Source organism: Mytilus edulis, chromosome 12 (assembly GCF_963676685.1).
Source record: "Mytilus edulis chromosome 12, xbMytEdul2.2, whole genome shotgun sequence".
Taxonomy (NCBI): domain Eukaryota; kingdom Metazoa; phylum Mollusca; class Bivalvia; order Mytilida; family Mytilidae; genus Mytilus; species Mytilus edulis.
Genome location: NC_092355.1, coordinates 67,121,849 through 67,141,547, shown reverse-complemented (window position 1 = coordinate 67,141,547; position 19,699 = coordinate 67,121,849). Strand labels below are relative to the sequence as shown.

The 19,699-nt window shown below is 34.6% G+C and overlaps 1 protein-coding gene across 1 annotated transcript in view; it reads left to right on the top strand.

Annotated features, from left to right (window-relative positions):
• LOC139498965 (uncharacterized) overlaps positions 1 to 18,329 on the top strand; it is a 105,587-nt gene extending 87,258 nt beyond the window's left edge. The window contains exons 16-22 of the mRNA XM_071287556.1: positions 4,882 to 4,988; positions 6,189 to 6,642; positions 7,939 to 8,714; positions 9,579 to 9,609; positions 16,028 to 16,293; positions 17,228 to 17,255; positions 17,625 to 18,329. Coding sequence (XP_071143657.1) covers positions 4,882 to 4,988; positions 6,189 to 6,642; positions 7,939 to 8,714; positions 9,579 to 9,609; positions 16,028 to 16,293; positions 17,228 to 17,255; positions 17,625 to 18,178 — 2,216 coding nt within the window. The 3' untranslated portion in view covers positions 18,179 to 18,329. The remainder of the gene's footprint in view (positions 1 to 4,881; positions 4,989 to 6,188; positions 6,643 to 7,938; positions 8,715 to 9,578; positions 9,610 to 16,027; positions 16,294 to 17,227; positions 17,256 to 17,624) is intronic.
• The last annotated feature ends 1,370 nt before the right edge of the window (positions 18,330 to 19,699 follow it).

Sequence of the window (19,699 nt, the reverse complement as noted above, 5' to 3'; positions counted from 1 at the left end):
GGAGGCCCTTGCGGTATCTGTACCTGTAAATACTGGAAAGGACCTCGTCAGTGCACTAAGAACAGTCAAACATTTGAAAACAAGTCTATAATATTTGCGCAATTAAATGATTGTTTTATTGGCACAAATAAATGCTGCAGTTTTTACAATAAAGTGATGCAAAAAAGAATTGGCTTAATTAAGTTGTGGCTCAAATAATTCTTTTATAGCGAAACTGGATATCGACCTTCAAAACATGGTGTGTACACAAACAAAACAGTATTCATCTTTTACGCAGTCTAGCCGGAGAATAAAAGTTTTTGCAATTTGTGTAGGATTTTAATTTTAGAATGTAATGAACAAGTAAGAAGATCGTTAGAAACCTTAAGTGAATCGGAAAATGAGCTATGCACGATGAAAGGGAAAAGTTTGGTGCGTCGATAAAAAATTTCATAGATGCATGTGATAATTGTAAAATTTCAAGTCTTTAAATAACATCCATTTGTAGAACTGATTATTTCGATCCTTCCAATATGTGTAGAATAATAATAAAAAAATATAATATTTAGTCTCTTTCATATAAATACTGTAGATTTGTATTTTATCATCGATTGCAAACATAACGTCCAGTAAGAAATATTTCATGTATGCGTACAAAGAACAAATCAATTTCTTTTAGAATACAATTGATTGGTTATTTAAGGTAAATGATTTGCGACAGAATAAGTGAAACTTGGCCAGAAGCTTACCTCTAAAATAAAGAAATATAAAAAAGGTAGAGTTATTTTTAAATTCTGTATTTTACTCATACATGGACTTAAGCACTTTTTACAGTAAAAAAAAACAGTTTTAACACCAACAGCAGGAATCACAAACGACACTGGTTCCATAGATATCTTTAACGAATTTTTATATATCTCTGACAGTTTTCGGTTTATATCAGACTCTGACATTGAGGAGAACAAATATCATGGATGTGTTGTATTTTTTTTTAATACATTTAAATATAAAACATGTACTTCATATAAAGCCTCATTTATAGAACATTCTTTATAATTTATTGTGTCAAGGAAATATTTGGATCAGAGAAATGTTTGGCGGAGGAGAGAGAGAGAGAGACATAGAGAGTCTGACTTATATCACGGTATTTGGTCTCATGTTATTCATGTCAAAATGTGATGGAAGAAACGTTTCCTATTCGTTTTATATATATTCCATAATGATATTAGTTAGAGATTTAATCCAATTCAAACTAATAATTGTTTTTTTTTATCCCGCATCTTTTTATATTAAATCATTTTAACTCAAAACTATAATAATTGAAATAACTTTATCAAATAAAACCAAAACATACGTGTATATCAGACGCTTAACAAAACGATATACCATACGATTGATGAAACGCTAAACGATAGCACATACCATACGATAAACGAAACGCTAAACGCTAAACGCTAAACCATACCATAAACCATACGACAAATAAAACGATTAACGATACCATGAACCATACGTTATAACAAAACCCTCAACGGTGACATTTACCATACGATGAACGAACGATGAACGAACGCTGACCGAACGTTGTACGGACGATATACGAATGATGTACGAACGATGACCGAACTCTATACGAACGATTACCGAACGCTGTACATACGATTCCCGAACGAAAAAAGTGTTAACTTTTACGTTACAGGGACTGTAGGACCCTATGGGAAATGCATACAAATGACTTCTTCCAGAGAACCACTAAATGGAATGAAACCAAACATAGCATGAATGTTCCTAATGTGGTGCTGACCAAGTGTTGTTACTTTGTAGCCGATTCATCATCCAAGATGGCCGCCAGCAGGGGACTTAGTTTAACATAGGACCCTATGGGAAATGCATACAAATGACTTCTTCTAGAGAACCACTAAATGGAATGAAACCAAACATTGCATGAATGTTCCTTATGCCGTGCTGTCCATGTGTTGTTACTTTGTAGCCAATCCATCATCCAAGATGGCCGCCAGCGGGGGACTTAGTTTAACATAGGACCCTATGGGAAATGCATACAAATGACTTCTTTTAGAGAACCACTGAATGGAATGAAATCAAACATGGCATGAATGTTCCTAATGTGGTGCTGACCAAGTGTTGTTACTTTGTAGCCGATCCATTATCCAAGATGGACGCCAGCGGGGGACTTAGTTTAACATAGGACCCTATGGGAAATGCATACAAATGACTTCTTTTAGAGAACAACTGAATGGAATGAAACCAAACATTGCATGAATGTTCCTTATGCCGTGCTGTCCATGTGTTGTTTCTTTGTAGCCCATCCATCATCCAAGATGGCCGCCAGCAGGGGACTTAGTTTAACATAGGACCCTATGGGAAATGCATACAAATGACTTCTTTTAGAGAACCACTGAATGGAATGAAATCAAACATGGCATGAATGTTCCTAATGTGGTGCTGACCAAGTGTTGTTACTTTGTAGCCGATCCATTATCCAAGATGGCCGCCAGCAGGGACTTAGTTTAACATAGGACCCTATTGGAAATGCATACAAATGACTTCTTTTAGAGAACCACTGAATGGAATAAAACTAAACATTGCATGAATAATCCTTATGAGGTGCTGACCAAGTGTTGTTACTTTGTAGCCGATCCATCATCCAAGATGGCCGCCAGCGGGGGACTTAGTTTAACATAGGACCCTATGGGAAATGCATACAAATGACTTCTTTTAGAGAACCACTGAATGGAATGAAACCAAACATGGCATGAATGTTCCTTATGAGGTACTGACCAAGTGTTGTTACTTTGTAGCCGATCCATCATCCAAGATGGCCGCCAGCAGGGGACTTAGTTTAACATAGGACCCTATGGGAAATGCATACAAATGACTTCTTTTAGAGAACCACTGAATTGAATGAAACCAAACATGGCATGAATGTTCCTTATGAGGTGCTGACCAAGTGTTGTTACTTTGTTGCCGATCCATAATCCAAGATGGCCGCCAGCGGGGGACTTAGTTTAACATAGGACCCTATGGGAAATGCATACAAATAACTTCCTCTAGAGAACCACTGAATGGAATGAAACCAAACATAGCATGAATGTTCCTTATGAGGTGCTGACCAAGTGTTGTTACTTTGTTGCCGATCCATCATCCAAGATGGCCGCCAGCGGGGGACTTAGTTTAACATAGGACCCTATGGGAAATGCATACAAATGACTTCTTTTAGAGAACCACTGAATGGAATAAAACCAAACATAGCATGAATGTTCCTTATGGGGTGCTGACCAAGTGTTGATACTTTGTAGCCGATCCATCATCCAAGATGGCCGCCAGCGGGGGACTTAGTTTAACATAGGACCCTATGGGAAATGCATACAAATGACTTCTTCCAGAGAACCACTAAATGGAATGAAACCAAACATAGCATGAATGTTCCTAATGTGGTGCTGACCAAGTGTTGTTACTTTGTAGCCGATTCATCATCCAAGATGGCCGCCAGCAGGGGACTTAGTTTAACATAGGACCCTATGGGAAATGCATACAAATGACTTCTTCTAGAGAACCACTAAATGGAATGAAACCAAACATTGCATGAATGTTCCTTATGCCGTGCTGTCCATGTGTTGTTACTTTGTAGCCAATCCATCATCCAAGATGGCCGCCAGCGGGGGACTTAGTTTAACATAGGACCCTATGGGAAATGCATACAAATGACTTCTTTTAGAGAACCACTGAATGAAATGAAATCAAACATGGCATGAATGTTCCTAATGTGGTGCTGACCAAGTGTTGTTACTTTGTAGCCGATCCATTATCCAAGATGGACGCCAGCGGGGGACTTAGTTTAACATAGGACCCTATGGGAAATGCATACAAATGACTTCTTTTAGAGAACAACTGAATGGAATGAAACCAAACATTGCATGAATGTTCCTTATGCCGTGCTGTCCATGTGTTGTTTCTTTGTAGCCCATCCATCATCCAAGATGGCCGCCAGCAGGGGACTTAGTTTAACATAGGACCCTATGGGAAATGCATACAAATGACTTCTTTTAGAGAACCACTGAATGGAATGAAATCAAACATGGCATGAATGTTCCTAATGTGGTGCTGACCAAGTGTTGTTACTTTGTAGCCGATCCATTATCCAAGATGGCCGCCAGCAGGGACTTAGTTTAACATAGGACCCTATTGGAAATGCATACAAATGACTTCTATTAGAGAACCACTGAATGGAATAAAACTAAACATTGCATGAATAATCCTTATGAGGTGCTGACCAAGTGTTGTTACTTTGTAGCAGATCCATCATCCAAGACGGCCGCCAGCAGGGGACTTAGTTTAACATAGGACCCTATGGGAAATGCATACAAATGACTTCTTTTAGAGAACCACTGAATGGAATAAAACCAAACATGGCATGAATATTCCTTATGAGGTGCTGACCAAGTGTTGTTACTTTGTAGCCGATCGGCCATCCAAGATGGCCGCCAGTGGGGGACTTTTGAATGAAATTAAACATGTTCCTTTCCTTATCAATGAGGTTGTGTTGTCACTTTTAGCCAAATTTTATATTTCTTCATATGATTTCAAAAACCCAAGTAGAATCAGGTGAGCGATACAGGCTCTTGAGAGCCTCTAGTTTATAACAAAAAGGTTATTTTTTTAAGAAACTGCCACTGGACCTTGCCAAGGTGAAATATGTGCTATGCAGCGGACAGTCGGTGTATTTTATTTCAAATGGATTTCCGTCATCAAAAATGAATTGTCTGTCAATTTGCTCCCTAATAAAATGTATTTCTTTGGTTTTTATCACTATCAATTATGTCATATCAGTTTCTATTTGTATTAAACTTTTATTTTATTTTTTTTGTTGTTTTTATATTTCAGTATTCCTTCAACATTGGGTTAACTCAATCCTAACGTATTGTAAGGTGGTATATGTAGGCATTCCGAGGATCTTGTTTGTTGCCACCCATAAAGACAAAATACCAGTGGTGAGTAAATTATTTAAAACAGGAGGCTGATCAAGTCAATCTTGTCCCGTGTCCTGTTATTTATTTATAGTTATTAACTAAATATTTAGATTGTCTTTTATTCTTTCGTAAGATATGACATAAAAATTTTGAACTCATGACAAAAGTCTTGTGCAATGGGTCATAATTTATTCGTTCTATTGACTCGTATGAATAAAAGCAGATATTTGTGTTGGTATTAAGTAAGTACGACAGCAGCCTAACATCATCAAAAACAAAAGAACATTAATAGTCAACAGTTATCAACAGTAGACAAATGATTTACAATTATCAAGCACTAAATCATCACAAAATTGTTTGAATTAAAGATCTGCTATTACGCTAATGTAACGTTAGAATACCATCTGCTCTATGGTCGGGTTGTAGTCTCGTTGACGCATTCCCCATTTCCACTTTCAATGTCATTTAACTGTATTGAGAGTAGATAACACCAACCTAGAATATTATGTACAACAAATATTCCAGGTTAGTGTACTCTACCATGTAAGATTAAGACCACACACAATAAATAATATGTTAATTGTCTGCAGGCCACACACAACAAATAGTATGTTAATTGTCTGCAGGTCACACACAACAAATAGTATGTTCACATAGGCGGATTTAGGGGAGGGGTCCCTTTTTGGGAAAAAATTTGGTTGCTTATATAGGGAATCATTGAAGCGTGACTGAAGTGGGCCCCCTCTTAGATCAGTCAGTGGGCCCCCACTTATGAAAATTTCTGGATCCGCCACTGGTTCATTGTCTGCAGCCCATATCAGTTAAGTTTACATGCAAGAATGACGTCATGGTCAAAAATAGAACATAAGGGAAAGTTTTCTCGTGTATCTTGTAAACCTGTGTATTATATAAAAAAGTAAATAAGTACTCTGAAAACACGTATTAGTATGGCGTTCATTATCACTGAACTAGTATATATTTGTTTAGGGGCCAGCTGAAGGACGCCTCCGGGTGCGGGAATTTCTCGCTACATTGAAGACCTGTTGGTGACCTTCTGCTGTTGTTTTTTTCTATGGTCGGGTTGTTGTCTCTTTGTCACATTCCACATTTCCATTCTCAATTTTATTGTTGTCAAGTCCGAGGTATTTTCAATATCATCATTTAGAAAAATTAATTTTAAAAGGAAGTTTAACGTCATATCTATAATTATCATTGTTTAAGGATGATGTGGAGTCCAGACGTGAGGAATTGTACAATGGAGTAGAGGAATTGTTCAAGGACCACGAGGGACGAAACCACCTAGTCCTAACACAACGGATATTTGTCAATGCACGGGATAACACAGATACAGAAATTGAAGTCCTGAAGAAAGCCATCACAGAACTTACGTTTGAACATCCTTGTTGGGGGGAGAAGATGCCCAATGCTTGTGTCCCCCTTGAACTCGAGATTGCAGAGCTGGTGGCAGAGGGAAAACAAATCTTGTCATTGAAGGATGTAGAAGAATTGAATGATATAAGCAATGTGTCTGTACTGTCCCCTAACCAACTTAAAGATTTCCTAAATTTCCACCACTCCTTGGGGAAAATTGTTTACTTTGATACTCCACACCTTAAAGATTTCGTAATCATCAACCCCTTACTCATGGTGGAGGTTATGAGGTCCTTTGTGACAGGTAGTTATGTCAATACTTATACGGAAACTATGATATTGTGGGACAGGTACCGTAAAGCGATTTATTTTCGCGGGGTGTAAATTTTTACTTATTTTCGAGGATAGAACTAAATCGCCAAAATAAATTTCGTCAAGTTATAAGTGTACATGCAAAGGTATTGATAAAAATTTTCAATCCGCAAAATTATTAACTGCAAAAAATATTTCCTATACTGTGTATTCATTTATTTTCGTGGGTATCAATTTTCGTGGATTGATGAAAACTTGCATTTTCGTGTGTATTTGATTTCGTAGTTTTACAGAGTCTATAGAAAGTTGTTAATCGTTAAACATTTCTATTCGTGGTTCATCTGTTCTTATGAAAACCACAAAAATTGGAATCCATTGAATAATTATATTGAATCCACAGTACAAATGTACCTTCTTCCGTTAAAATTGCGAAATTTTACACCCGCTATACGGTATTTATGTCAGTGGAAGTTACATGTATGAGATCCTTTTTGATTGGTATTTATGTCAATACTTTAAATTGTATAGTACATTCAAAGTTTTTTTAATATCAGGAAATTTATAAAAATGACCACATTATTGATATTCATGTCAACACCGAAGTGTTGACCACTTGGCTGGTGATACCCTTGGGGACGAAACGTCCACCAGCAGTGGCATCGACCCAGTGGTGTAAATAGTTTTCAAAGGTACCGGGATTATAATCTAGTACGCCAGATGCGCGTTTTATCTACATAAGACTCATCAGTTACGCTCAAATCGAAATAATTATGAAGCCAAACAAGTACAAAGTTGAAGAGCATTGAGGATCCAAAATTCCAAAAAGTTGTGCCAAATACGGCTACGGTAATCTATGCCTGGGATAAGAAAATCCTTATTTTTTTCGAAAAATTCAAAGTTTTAATAACAGGAAATTTATAAAAATGACCTCATTATTGATATCCATGTCAACACCGAAGTGTTGACTACTGGGCTGGTGATACCCTCGGGGACGAAACGTCCACCAGCAGTGACATCGACCCAGTGCTATAAATAGTTATCAAAGGTACCAGGATTATAATTTAGTACGCCAAACGTGTGTTTTGTCTACATTAATTAGTAACCTTCAAGATTTGCTTAAGATAAGATGACAATTTGCCTTCAAGTGAACTTTGATTAATTACAGTATAACCTAAGATGACTTACATTCAAGTAGGTTTGTCTGTGGTGAATAGTTGTAACATTGGCAATCATACCACAGCATCTCATTTTTTAAATAGTTTTTTATGTTTTTTTTTATATTTTGTAGATAAAGTATTTTGGCCAGAGGAAACGAGAATTCAGGAAACTTTCAAACGAATGTCAACACGTGGGACCATAAGACGGGAAGACCTTTACTTGATTTGGGAGCAAAAAGATTTCTGTGCAATTTTACCATACAAAGAGTTTATATTTAACATCCTTATTTATCTAGATATCTTGGCAGAGCAACGGAGATATGATACAACTACAGGAAGTCGGTTACCAGTGGAAAACTTCTTTGTTCCCTGTATGGTCACAGAGCGAAATACCACCAGCTTCATGGACAAAGAATGTACAGCAGAGAGAGCTATATGCTTAGCGTTTTTATTTAAAGGCACTATTATACCACCAGCCCTACCAAATCGTCTAATCAGTGCATGTCTGAGCATGTGGACTTTAAAGCAGTACCAGGGAAGAAAGCTCCTGTTTTCAGGATTTATTGGTTTATCATTTGACAAGTCACATGATGTTGTTGTATGCGTTGAAGGCAACAAGATTCTCCTTTACATCGTTCACAGAACCTCCTCCGGGTTAATCGTACCAGATATAGCTACAGGTGTTAAAGAATGCTTGGTTACAACAATGGAAAGAATCTCAGATTTCTATCAGTCCACAATCCATGCAAAACGCAGCAAACAATCAATTTTCCATATTAAATATTCATGTTCAAAATTGCATTGTTTCATCAGTGAAGAAGAAGCTTTGCAGACCAGGGAATGGGTTTGTGACGAACATAAACTAACACACAGAGATGGAAACTGGCTTGTTTGGAATCAAGATAAGGTATGCACTATTTATAAGTATAAAGAAAATTTAACAATTTCAAGGCAATACAAAACAAAATATGACAAAGTCAGAAACTTGGTTCGTACTCTGAAAATGGAAAAACTTATAATAAAACCTAAATTAATATATGTGGGTTAATGATCAGGCAGACAATGACACAAATAACCTAAAGATATTTATAGACAATAAAGATATATCAATCAATATAAGGTCTTCAACAATAACCAATGGGGGTTCCAGAGTTTAACAAGCTACAATGCTCTCATATTTGTGCATACCCCTGTTTGAATAAAAACCTTATAAAGATCTAAAGGTTGACCGGGTAATCTAAAAAGCAAACATTTTTAACAGTATCATTTATGCTGTGACTGACGTGGTGCATGTATAGAAACATGTTGCGTATTTTACATGGTTACATATTGAAAACAAGAGTTTATGTTTTACGTGTCTTAGAATGAAGTTATATACAAGCATTACTTCATTTATTCCTGATGGTGAACTTCAAATTTCATTTATCAACATTCTAACAGCACCTGTATATGGAATCGTAGATAACATGTTCCTGAGTTCCTGTTTCTTTATAGAATTTCCTTGATACAAATTGTTTGCTAACGCATAGGTTTCTCTATTTATGTCGACCATTCCCGAAAAGTAATAAGGCATCCTATGAATGTAATGATGTTGACTGCAATAGAAATCATTGTTGTTTTGCACCATTTATAGAAACAAACTTGGTTTTTTTTTTACGAGTAACACAACTGGTGTCAATAGTCGTTCTATGTCTTTGCCGTCACTGAAACTCATTATGGATGTTGTTCAATATATTAAAAATAATTATATCTTGTTATCTTATTTTAACAGAAGAAAGTACAGTGTGAGCAGAACTGTCCAGGTTAGTATTCTGCTGGTTCATAATCTGTCAACCTACATGGCTAAAAATAGAACATAGGGGGAGCATGCAGTTTCGGCTTTCTAAATCTGAAACTAAGCAGTTAGAGCAATCTAAAAGTGGGTATAATATTCATCAGGCTAAGATCTATATGCCCTGATATGTGCAGATGAATCAGGCAACCAGTTGTTGGGTTGCTGCCCCTGAATGGGTAATTTTTTGGATTATTTTCATGTTTTAGTTAGTTAAGTATCTTTAATATTATTAAACATAGGGATAATTTGTACACAGCAATACTGTTCAGCAAAGTAAGATCTATAAATAAGTCAAACATGAACAAAATTATCATTTATTGACCTAATTAGTCAATTTTTAATAATGTTTTGTACATTTTTGTAATCTTTACAAATACACTTGGTGAAAGAAAATTAAATTTAGCCATAGTTTTCAATCTTGATTGAAAAATGTATCCAATTACCCTGTCATTTAACAAACATTACCGCCATGTCTAAAAATAGAACATAGTTGTTTACTATAGAAGTTAACAGGAAAATTGTAGAAAAACACAATTTCAAATGATCACAACTTGAAAGCTAATTTTGATATTGATGAGGGGTCTTTGGAAACTATTGTAAGACCATAAGATGACATGCTTTTTGGGGAAGTTTGCTATAGTAATACTTTCCTTAGGCGTCTGCAAGATAATGTAGTACTCGTGTTTGAATACTGATTCTAGGAAGATGCTTTTCAAATTTTGAGACCTTTTGAAAAGATTACAACTGGAATAAAAAAAGGAATGAGTGTTCACCTCCAATTCATGTGAAACAAACTTTATTTTGAAAATGAGTATCAAAAACATAACTTTGAGGATTTTCAATTCGCTGAAGAGAAAATCAAAAGAAATCTATGCGACATCGTTTCATTCATGAACATTTCATGAATGAACGTTTTCCCGCGTAATTTTTACTATTTACGATACTTACAAATGTTTAGTCTTAAATATAAAGTAAAAGCCCGAGAAAAATCGAAAGACTTCAGTATTCATGACTGACATTACTGAATGCAACTTGTTTATATTTTTACCAAGCCGTCGGATAATTGACAAGTAATAAAATTTTAATTGAACAAATATACACAGGTGACATAAATACTCGATAATCATATGACTTACATCACACGCCAAGGACGAGTAAAGGGAAATACCGACTATAAAACATCGATCGGAAGGTTTTGATGCCAAAAACATTGAAAACTTTTATAAATTCCGCTATTTAAATACTAGCTATTTCACATTCCAATGTGGATTTAAGGACCTTCACTCGTCCAGCATGCTCAGTCACATGGATCAAACTGACAGCTGAAAAACATTGACTCAACGACAGTTCGTACATAGCACAGCCTCCTCAGTGTTACGATTAACAATTACATTTGTACACAATTCGTTACAAGGATAAGGTAGACAAGTCAGCTTTTACATAGAATAACTCAGTGTATCAAGACAAGTGATGTAGCAATTATTTACATGACTAAATAAAATCTGTCCATGTAATAGGAAAATGACTTTCTTACTCTTAGTGCTAGTCCAAATAATTATGACGAACCAAAAATCTCAAATGTTATTGCCTCAATGCTAAATTTCACAGGATCAACTGTAAAATGTGTTACAGGGTTATAAGCACCTCTATGAATCTAGTGTATATAAACTTTTTATTCCTGTCATCACACTGCTTTTGTTATGTCCCCATCATATTAAATTTCACCCTTTTCCTCTGTAAGCATGTACATTTCTTACTTGTCCTTTATTCCAAACATTTGTTTCTGATCTCTAACTTTTAGTTTTCCCTTAACCAAATTGTATGAAACTGATACGCAATGCTTATTTCCACAAAACACGGGTCAAGTTGAACTTTGTTGGCGTCTATTTTACAATTCTAGAGTTATGTTCCTTAACAAATTGGTTTCTGTTCTCTAACTTAAGTTTTCCTAAACCAAATTGTATGAAACTTATAGGCAATACTAAGTTCAACAAAACACAGGTCAAGTTGGATTTTAGTGGCGTCGATTTCTATGAGTTATGCTCCTTAACAGATTGAAAAGTTGCTTGAATTTTTTTGTTTGCTAACTTAAGTTTGTCTTAACCAAATGTTATGAAACTTATACACAATGCTCATTATCACAAGATACTGATTAAATTTGAATTATGGTTGTGTCAGTTTTACTGTTCTATAGTTATGCCCCTTTATAAATTCAAACATTGTGATTGTTGTCGTGCCAACGACATTTGTCGAAAAAGCTAAACATAGCGATCAGACATTTTGTCTGCAGCGTCCACTAACTTTCACTCATTGGTTAATTTTTTTGAAATTTTAATAACTTTCCTGGATTCCTACCAAACTTGGACAGAAGCTTCAATGTAGGATAAAAAAAACTGAATTCATATAGTTTCTTTCACTGACACCCTACCCCCTCCTCTCTTAACTTAATTTGGGAAAAATTGATTGATCAATAAGGATATATATAAAATCGATGTCAATAAATCAAAACTTGCAGCAATTTTGACCCCCCCCCCCCCCCCCCCCAAAAAAAAAAACTATTTGAATTAAGTGTTTTATCCTTCATTGATTTTTTGGTGTCGTCCCTAACCTATTTGAAATAATAAACATCTACAGTTGCAAACTTCCCAGAGGTGCTATGCAGCACTTTGATTATCATGGGAGGGGGCAATATTTTTGGGGGGAGAGGTGCTTATAATTTCTGCTTGATATGTTTCATTATATATCAGAACTTGTTCTATAACTTTTCTATAATCCATGATTATCATGTCTTTTTCGGCTTCCTTATCTTGGGTGAATACCACCTTGCCAAAATTTATTTCAAATGTCTTTCCCAAAAATCATTTAAAGGCATTTCAAGCATTAAACAGGCCCTGGTGAAATTAATTTTTACTCAGATTATACAAGAGACTTCATAAAATCAAATAATTCTTTTAAAATATCTTGGTTGCTAAGGACATTTCAAATATCATTGTGTTTTCGAAATGTCAAAACATTTTTGTAAGACCATTGTACACGAAATGTATATATAACAGGTCTAATAAAGCACATCCCCTCTTTTCCCCTAAAAACTTGGCATTGCACAAGGTGATGTTTTTCTCTGGCTGTTTATGACGTCTTTACACTAAATCCATTGGATGATGGATGTGTACGGATTGATTGTTTAGTCTTAGATGCATGATTTTTTTATTAGTTGTATGTGGATTTGAACTAGCTGTCATATAACTGTGAGTACTCTCAGATCTGTTCATTGTGTCTTTTTGTGTCGGGATGTATAAGTACCCGGCCATGTCCTCTTGTATGTTTGTCCATCTGATGAGTTAAGCCTTTTTCAACTGATTTTTATAGTTCGTTCTTATGTTGTACTGTTATACCACTGTCCGAGGTTAGGAGGAGGGTTGGGATTCCGCTTACATGTTTAACCCCGCCACATTATTTATGTTTTTGCCTGTCCCAAGTCAGGAGCCTGTTATTCAGTGGTTTTCGTTTGTTTATGAGTTACATATTTGTTTTTTCTTTCATTTTTTACATAAATAAGGCCGTTAGTTTTCTCGTTTGAATTGTTTTACATTGTCTTATTTGGGCCTTTTATAGCTGACTATGCGGTACGGGGTTTGCTCATTGTTGAAGGCCGTACGATAACCTTTAGTTGTTGATGTCTGTGTCATTTTGTTTTTTTGTGGATAGTTGTCTCATTGGCAATCATACCACATCTTCTTTTTTATGTTAATTACTTTGACATGTTTTCGTCAGATTAAATGTGATCGATAGAATCATTAGAAAGTACAAAATAAATTATTCTATTTGCTTCTTGGTAACATGTGTTCATGATAGAGGGACGAAAGATACTAAAGGGACAGTCAAACTCATAAATAGTCGGTAAATAGTCTTATTCAGTAGGTCACATTCATGAAAGGGAAGGAGATTGACGTAAGGAACATATCCAATATCATTTGTGAAATGGCGTCCTTAAAATTTACGAAGGGATGATTTCAACTTCACCATTTGGAACTTTTGGTTTAAAAGCTTCCTTGTGAGCAGCAACCCTTTATCAAGAAAATCATGATAGGAAATGCACCATACATTTTTGTCCGTGCATGTTTTTGGCATCTCTATTAAAGGATCATTTTCAGATCGAAATGATCGTGCTGGTTTGTAAAAATGTATGATTTCCCTCAGATACAAAGGTGCAAGTCCATGCAAGGCTTTAAATGCCTCAAACAACAGTTTGTACTGGAATCGGAATTTAAATGTCAGCCAATGAAGAATCATAAGTGTTGAAGTTACATGTTCAAACATTTCTAGCCTGGTAGCTGTGTTTTGAACACGCTGAAGTTTGTATAGGTTGGAGGCATTCACACCATACATCAAAGCATTACCGTAGTCAAGTCGCGACGTAACAATAGAGCATGCAAGAGTTTTGCAAGCGTCCTCTGTTATATATATAATCGAATCCATCCTATGTTACGAATCTGATGGAAACAGGATTTGTTCATTGCATTTGTCTGTTGCTGCATGTTGAGGGTTTGATCGAGAGAAACTTCTAGATTTCGAACACAGGTAGATTCACTTAGTATAGTTCCGTCAAAATTCAGTTGTAACTTATTAAGACATTTGGCTGTGTTTTGGAGCAAACAAAATCAATTTCTGGTTTAACTTTAACATATGTGTTCACATCCAAGTTTTAATATCTTCCAAGCAAGCTTCTAGGCTCTCGGTAATATCATTCCAATTAACTAATGGTTTGATGACTTGGTAAATTTGCGAATCATCCGCATAACAATGGTATGCCATACCATGTTTCCTACTGATTTCACTAACCCGGTAGGAACACATTCCAAGCACGGAACCCTGTTGGACACCTTATGTCAGAACCATATTGTCGTAGTGAACAGATCCAATGAAGACGTGTTCGATTTCCCCAAACGTGTCCACATAACGTCATTGAACTGCAAAACATGTCTAAATGTAACAGGTCGCCACAATGTGTCATTTGTAAGACTATTGTACACGAAATGTACGTGTACAGTCCCCCAAACTTGTCCATATCAAGCTTTTTTTTCTTTTACTGGAACTATCATTCGTGTCAATTTTATAAATACGTAGGTTAATTTGTAATTGGTAATTGTGTTTTTCCTTAACTTATAGCTGACTATGCGGTATGGGCTTTGCTCATTGTTGAAGGCCGTACGGTGACCTATAGTTGTTAATGTTTGTGTCATTTTGGTCTTTTGTGGATAGTTGTCTCATTGGCAATCATACCACATCTTCTTTTTTTATTTATTCTCATTTTACTATTTCATTAAAAAAAAAAATGTCAATTACTATATATAGATATAGGAAGATGTGGTATGAGTCCCAATGAGATAACTCCATCCAAGTAACAATTTATAAAAGTATCTATTAAATGTCAATGTACGGCCTTCAACACGGAGCCTTAACTCACTTCGAACAGCAAGCTATCAAGGGCCCCAAAAAATACTAGTGTTAACCCATTTAAAGGGGAAAACCAACGGTCTACTCTAATAAAAACGAGAAACGAGAAACACGTATGAACTACATAAACGGAGGGCAACTCCTGTTCATCAGATTAAACCCTGATAAAGGTGTTGGCGTCCGTTTGAATATGTTGGATGTAAATGTTAGCAGCAATGCTCAGTTAAATTATAGCTAGGTATTTTAAAAATAAGATACCTCGTGTAGATGAATGTTTCATTCTCTGTGCATAAAAACCTTTGTAGTATTTCACTTTTTTTATTGTGCCAGAAGTTGTATTTTAGAAGGCAGATTTTTTTTTTTAATTTCCGCAACTTTTAGTTTAATTGGCCTCTATCACATAACAGAGATTATAGCAGTTTCTTACTGAAGTCATAAAAAAACGATTTTCACTCGCTCTTGTAAATTTATTAGATAAAAATCCACTCTAGTGTAACCCCGAATAACGTAAAAATTACGGACCAAGAACAAATTCCCTATATGATAATAGAACCTGAAATATTTGACACTGGATGTTATATATCTTGTAAGTTTATATTGATTGGTGCTCGGGACCTACAATATATTTTCAAACATCATCAATCTTTTCCCTATCATAGCACTGCTGTAAATGTTATTGATGTGATTTAGGATGTTCGTGTGTTAGCGTTAAAAGACGTGTGACACGTTTCGGCGAATAACAATTATCGGACACGTTTGAGGATTATGAAATTGGACACGTTTTCGGCAAAATTGAATACTACAGACACGTTTAGGGAAAATATACATGTTTGGGGGAATCGGACACGTTTGAGAGTGTTAAATATATATCTACAGTAAGGCAGATGAATTTGTGATACCAATAACGAGAATAACCATTTTTTTTTTTTTAGGTTTAAGTGAAGATGCTTTAAACCAGATACCAAGTGATATTGAATTGTTGCGTTTTTCAATGAAATGTCCATCAAGCAAAATGTTTGAATTAGTTACATATCTTGAAATGTCAGAGGAATGGGATGATACCTCACACAATTATCCAAACGATATAAAACTAGCCAAGTTTCTGGTATTATCAAACATGAAAGAAAAGAAAAGAAAATTCAAAGCGTTGGAAGAAGCTCTGACCAAAATGAATTTATCAACACATGTGTTATGTCAAGTAAGATTTCGCAATTAAAAATTTGCATATCATTTATACTTTCTTAGCTGACCTGTCCCAAAGGGTCAAGTGAGCTTTTCCCAACATTTATGAAAACACATGTATTCTCCTCTTTAACCTCTGCACCAAATTAAACCACACACTGATCCACAATCATCATTTAAGTATCTTGTTAACAAAATATGTTCAATGACTTTACTTGCTTGTCAAATTAGCTTACATGGCTAAAGTAGAAAATAGAGTTAAAAGTCCAGTCTTAATACAAAAAAAACTGGAGCAAACAAGTCTCCACCAATTGTCCATATACATAAAAACTTTTAAAAAAAAGGATTCTGTTGGCTATTTGGTGAGAATTGTTTTTTTTTGCGTTCTGTCAGATATGATAAAAAATCTATTAGAAAAAAGATATTCTTATAGCACAAACAATGATCAGCAAGGCAAGTTATATTTACCTGTCAAATTTTGCCAGATACAGTTAGTAGACTATTACTCTATATACGAGTAATTGTCACTGAACGAGGATTTGTAAAAAGTTAAAGTTATCAAGATAAACTAAACCGACTAAAGGATTACAAGAACAAAACAGATTTCTCGTCATGAGTACTATTCTCTTCTTTGTTGAATATGCAAATATACCAATGTTATTTTATTTGGCCTTGCACCTTCGTGTGTTAAGTTGTAAGGGTTTTACAAAATAATAAATTGCAAGAACCAATATATATAATAGTGGTTTGAGGTCAAATGCTGGTAATTCTGTGTTTGGTGCAGAACTTAAATTTTGAACACCAGTAAAAGGCAGGGCCGTCGATGTTCTTCCACAAAGCGAACATGGATGAATATTACCATTTTAATTTCAATATTTATTACTTTATACTATTCAAATTACGCAAAGGAAACACATATCTTTGTGTGAACATTTAATTTTTATTTGCAGGTAAGAAGAGTCAGAAAAGCAGAAACGGGTATGTTAACTTTAATGGGAAGTATTAGTACAACATAAATAAGTTATATAATAGGATGTTGCATTTATTATATTTTCACAGATCAATGAATATACGTATAACAGTATATATTTCAAAATAATCTTATATAGATATAGGAAGATGCCGTTTGAGTGCCAGTGAGACAACTCTCCATCCAAATAATAATTTATAGTAAACCATTATACGTCTAGGTACGGCCTTCAACACAGAGCCATGGCTCACACGGAACAACAAACTATAAAGGGACGGAAATTACAAGTGTAAAAAAATTCAAACGGGAAAACCAACGGTCTAGTCTATATATAAAAAAAGAGAATATATGTTAAATAATTACTAATTCGTTTTCAGATATTCCTGTTGATTACTTGGACTTAATTCCAACAGACGAAATACTAGATACATTAGCTCCACAGATTGGTCAGGTATTTTTCCAACTTGGCACAGCAATTGGGCTATCCATTGCCAATTTGGAAAATATACAGAGCAATAATCCCAGAGACTTAGCAGCACAGAACAGGGAAGTACTATTTACATGGAAAAAGGAGAAATCAGTCAAACCTTCATTGCATGTGCTTGTTCAAGCTTTATTCAATATTGGAAGAGGGACCACATGTTTGGAGGAAATCATGCGAAATATAGATATAAACACACTTAAAGCTTCAGAAGAAAGCGGACATACAAGTAAAGGAGCAATTCCAAAGCAAATAACAGTAAAACATGTTCCTGCAACATTAAAATATGTTCCTGCAACATTAAAATCTGATAAACAGACACCACGTCAGGGAAACATTACTAGGCCGTCTAGGATACCTGTAGCAGTAAAGAAAGTGACACCAACTACAAAGAGAAACCTAGGACAAACTAATCTGCCACCGAAAGGAAAGAGAAGTGACAAATCGTAACTCTTTCAAGTGTCATTGCATCAAAGACTGTAAATGGCAACATATTTTTGAAATTATTTTATATATTTACCTAGTATAAACACAAAATGAAATCTTTAAAAATAATCAACCTATGTAAACAAAGTCAAACAAATCATTAAATGTTTAAAGATTTTTGGGGATGACCACTTGTGAAATAGTAATTTGGACGTCAATATTTGTGTGTCAAATTGTACTATCTTGTTAAGCTCATAAAGTTTTTATGATCATTTTATGACCGATGTGTATTAGATTTCTTGATAAGATTCACAGAATGAATTCACGTGTAAACAAATGAATTGGGGTCATGTGTGTTGTTTTAATTAGTTACCATGTAGTAGATTAAGAAATATGAGATCTACAGACGATAATACTAGAATCAAAACGGAAGCAAATTTGAGAAATAAAATAAATTTTATTTTTTGCATTTGTATATTTAAAGACAGATTTTTAATGAAAACGTAGATATTTGTAATTGGTTATATTCAAAAATCAATTTTTATATTAATATTTATTAATCTTAATAATTATTTTCCCGGGTTTTAATCACGTGGGTTAAGTGAAATTTTAGAGATTTTGGGAACTTGCGGCATACGCACGCTGACTGTTCAGATATCAAGAGGTATATTTTGTCAGTAGGAAAGATTCTCATGTAAAGGTCAGTTTGATAATTTTATTATATGTTACTTAGTTACTTTATTGTATAGATGTTGTTTTATGTTATATTATTCTTGAAACTACATTTTTTAGAATTATATTGTTATGAAATGTATAAGAATTGACGAGTAGAAAAGCCTTGAAATTAAGTTTCGTTGTTCGTATGCTTTGTGAATCTATTATTTAATTTTTTATCTTTCCCGAATTTGTTAAATATTATCTTCGTACTTTTCGTAAGCAGAAAATTGAGTAATTAGATTTGTTAATTAATTAAGTCTTTAACTTGTAATCAATTTTATTATCCATTTAACGGTAAAGATTATTTTCTTGTCTTAATGTAAATTAAATAATGATCTGTGGTATTCCCTATTGTTAAGGGCATACGATACAGTTTTGATCCTGTATTTACAAGTTCATGAAAATTTGCATGTAGGCTATTGTTTACCTGATTAAATCAAATATGTAATAAAAAATATACCTTCATGTGCTACTTTTTGAGTAAAATGAGGTCGAAATTTTGTATATTTGCTCAAAATTCAGATTTGTGGCCGTAATTTCTTTTTCGAAAGAAAGACAACTTTTTTGTTATAAAAGATAAACACAAATTGTTTTTTGTTGAATAATCGTTAATTTCTGTATTTTATAAGTATCCTAAAAAAATATGCATTTTTTTATTCAGAAATAACTCATATTTATCAAATGTTCATGAATTGAGGAAAAAACGTCATATTTTGCTGCATGTTTATCAAAATTAAAAAAAAATCCTCTATTTACAGTTTTATAAAAATTTGGGTCACATAATCTCCCTGCAAAATGAAACAAATTGCCGTTTTGAAAAATAGGGGT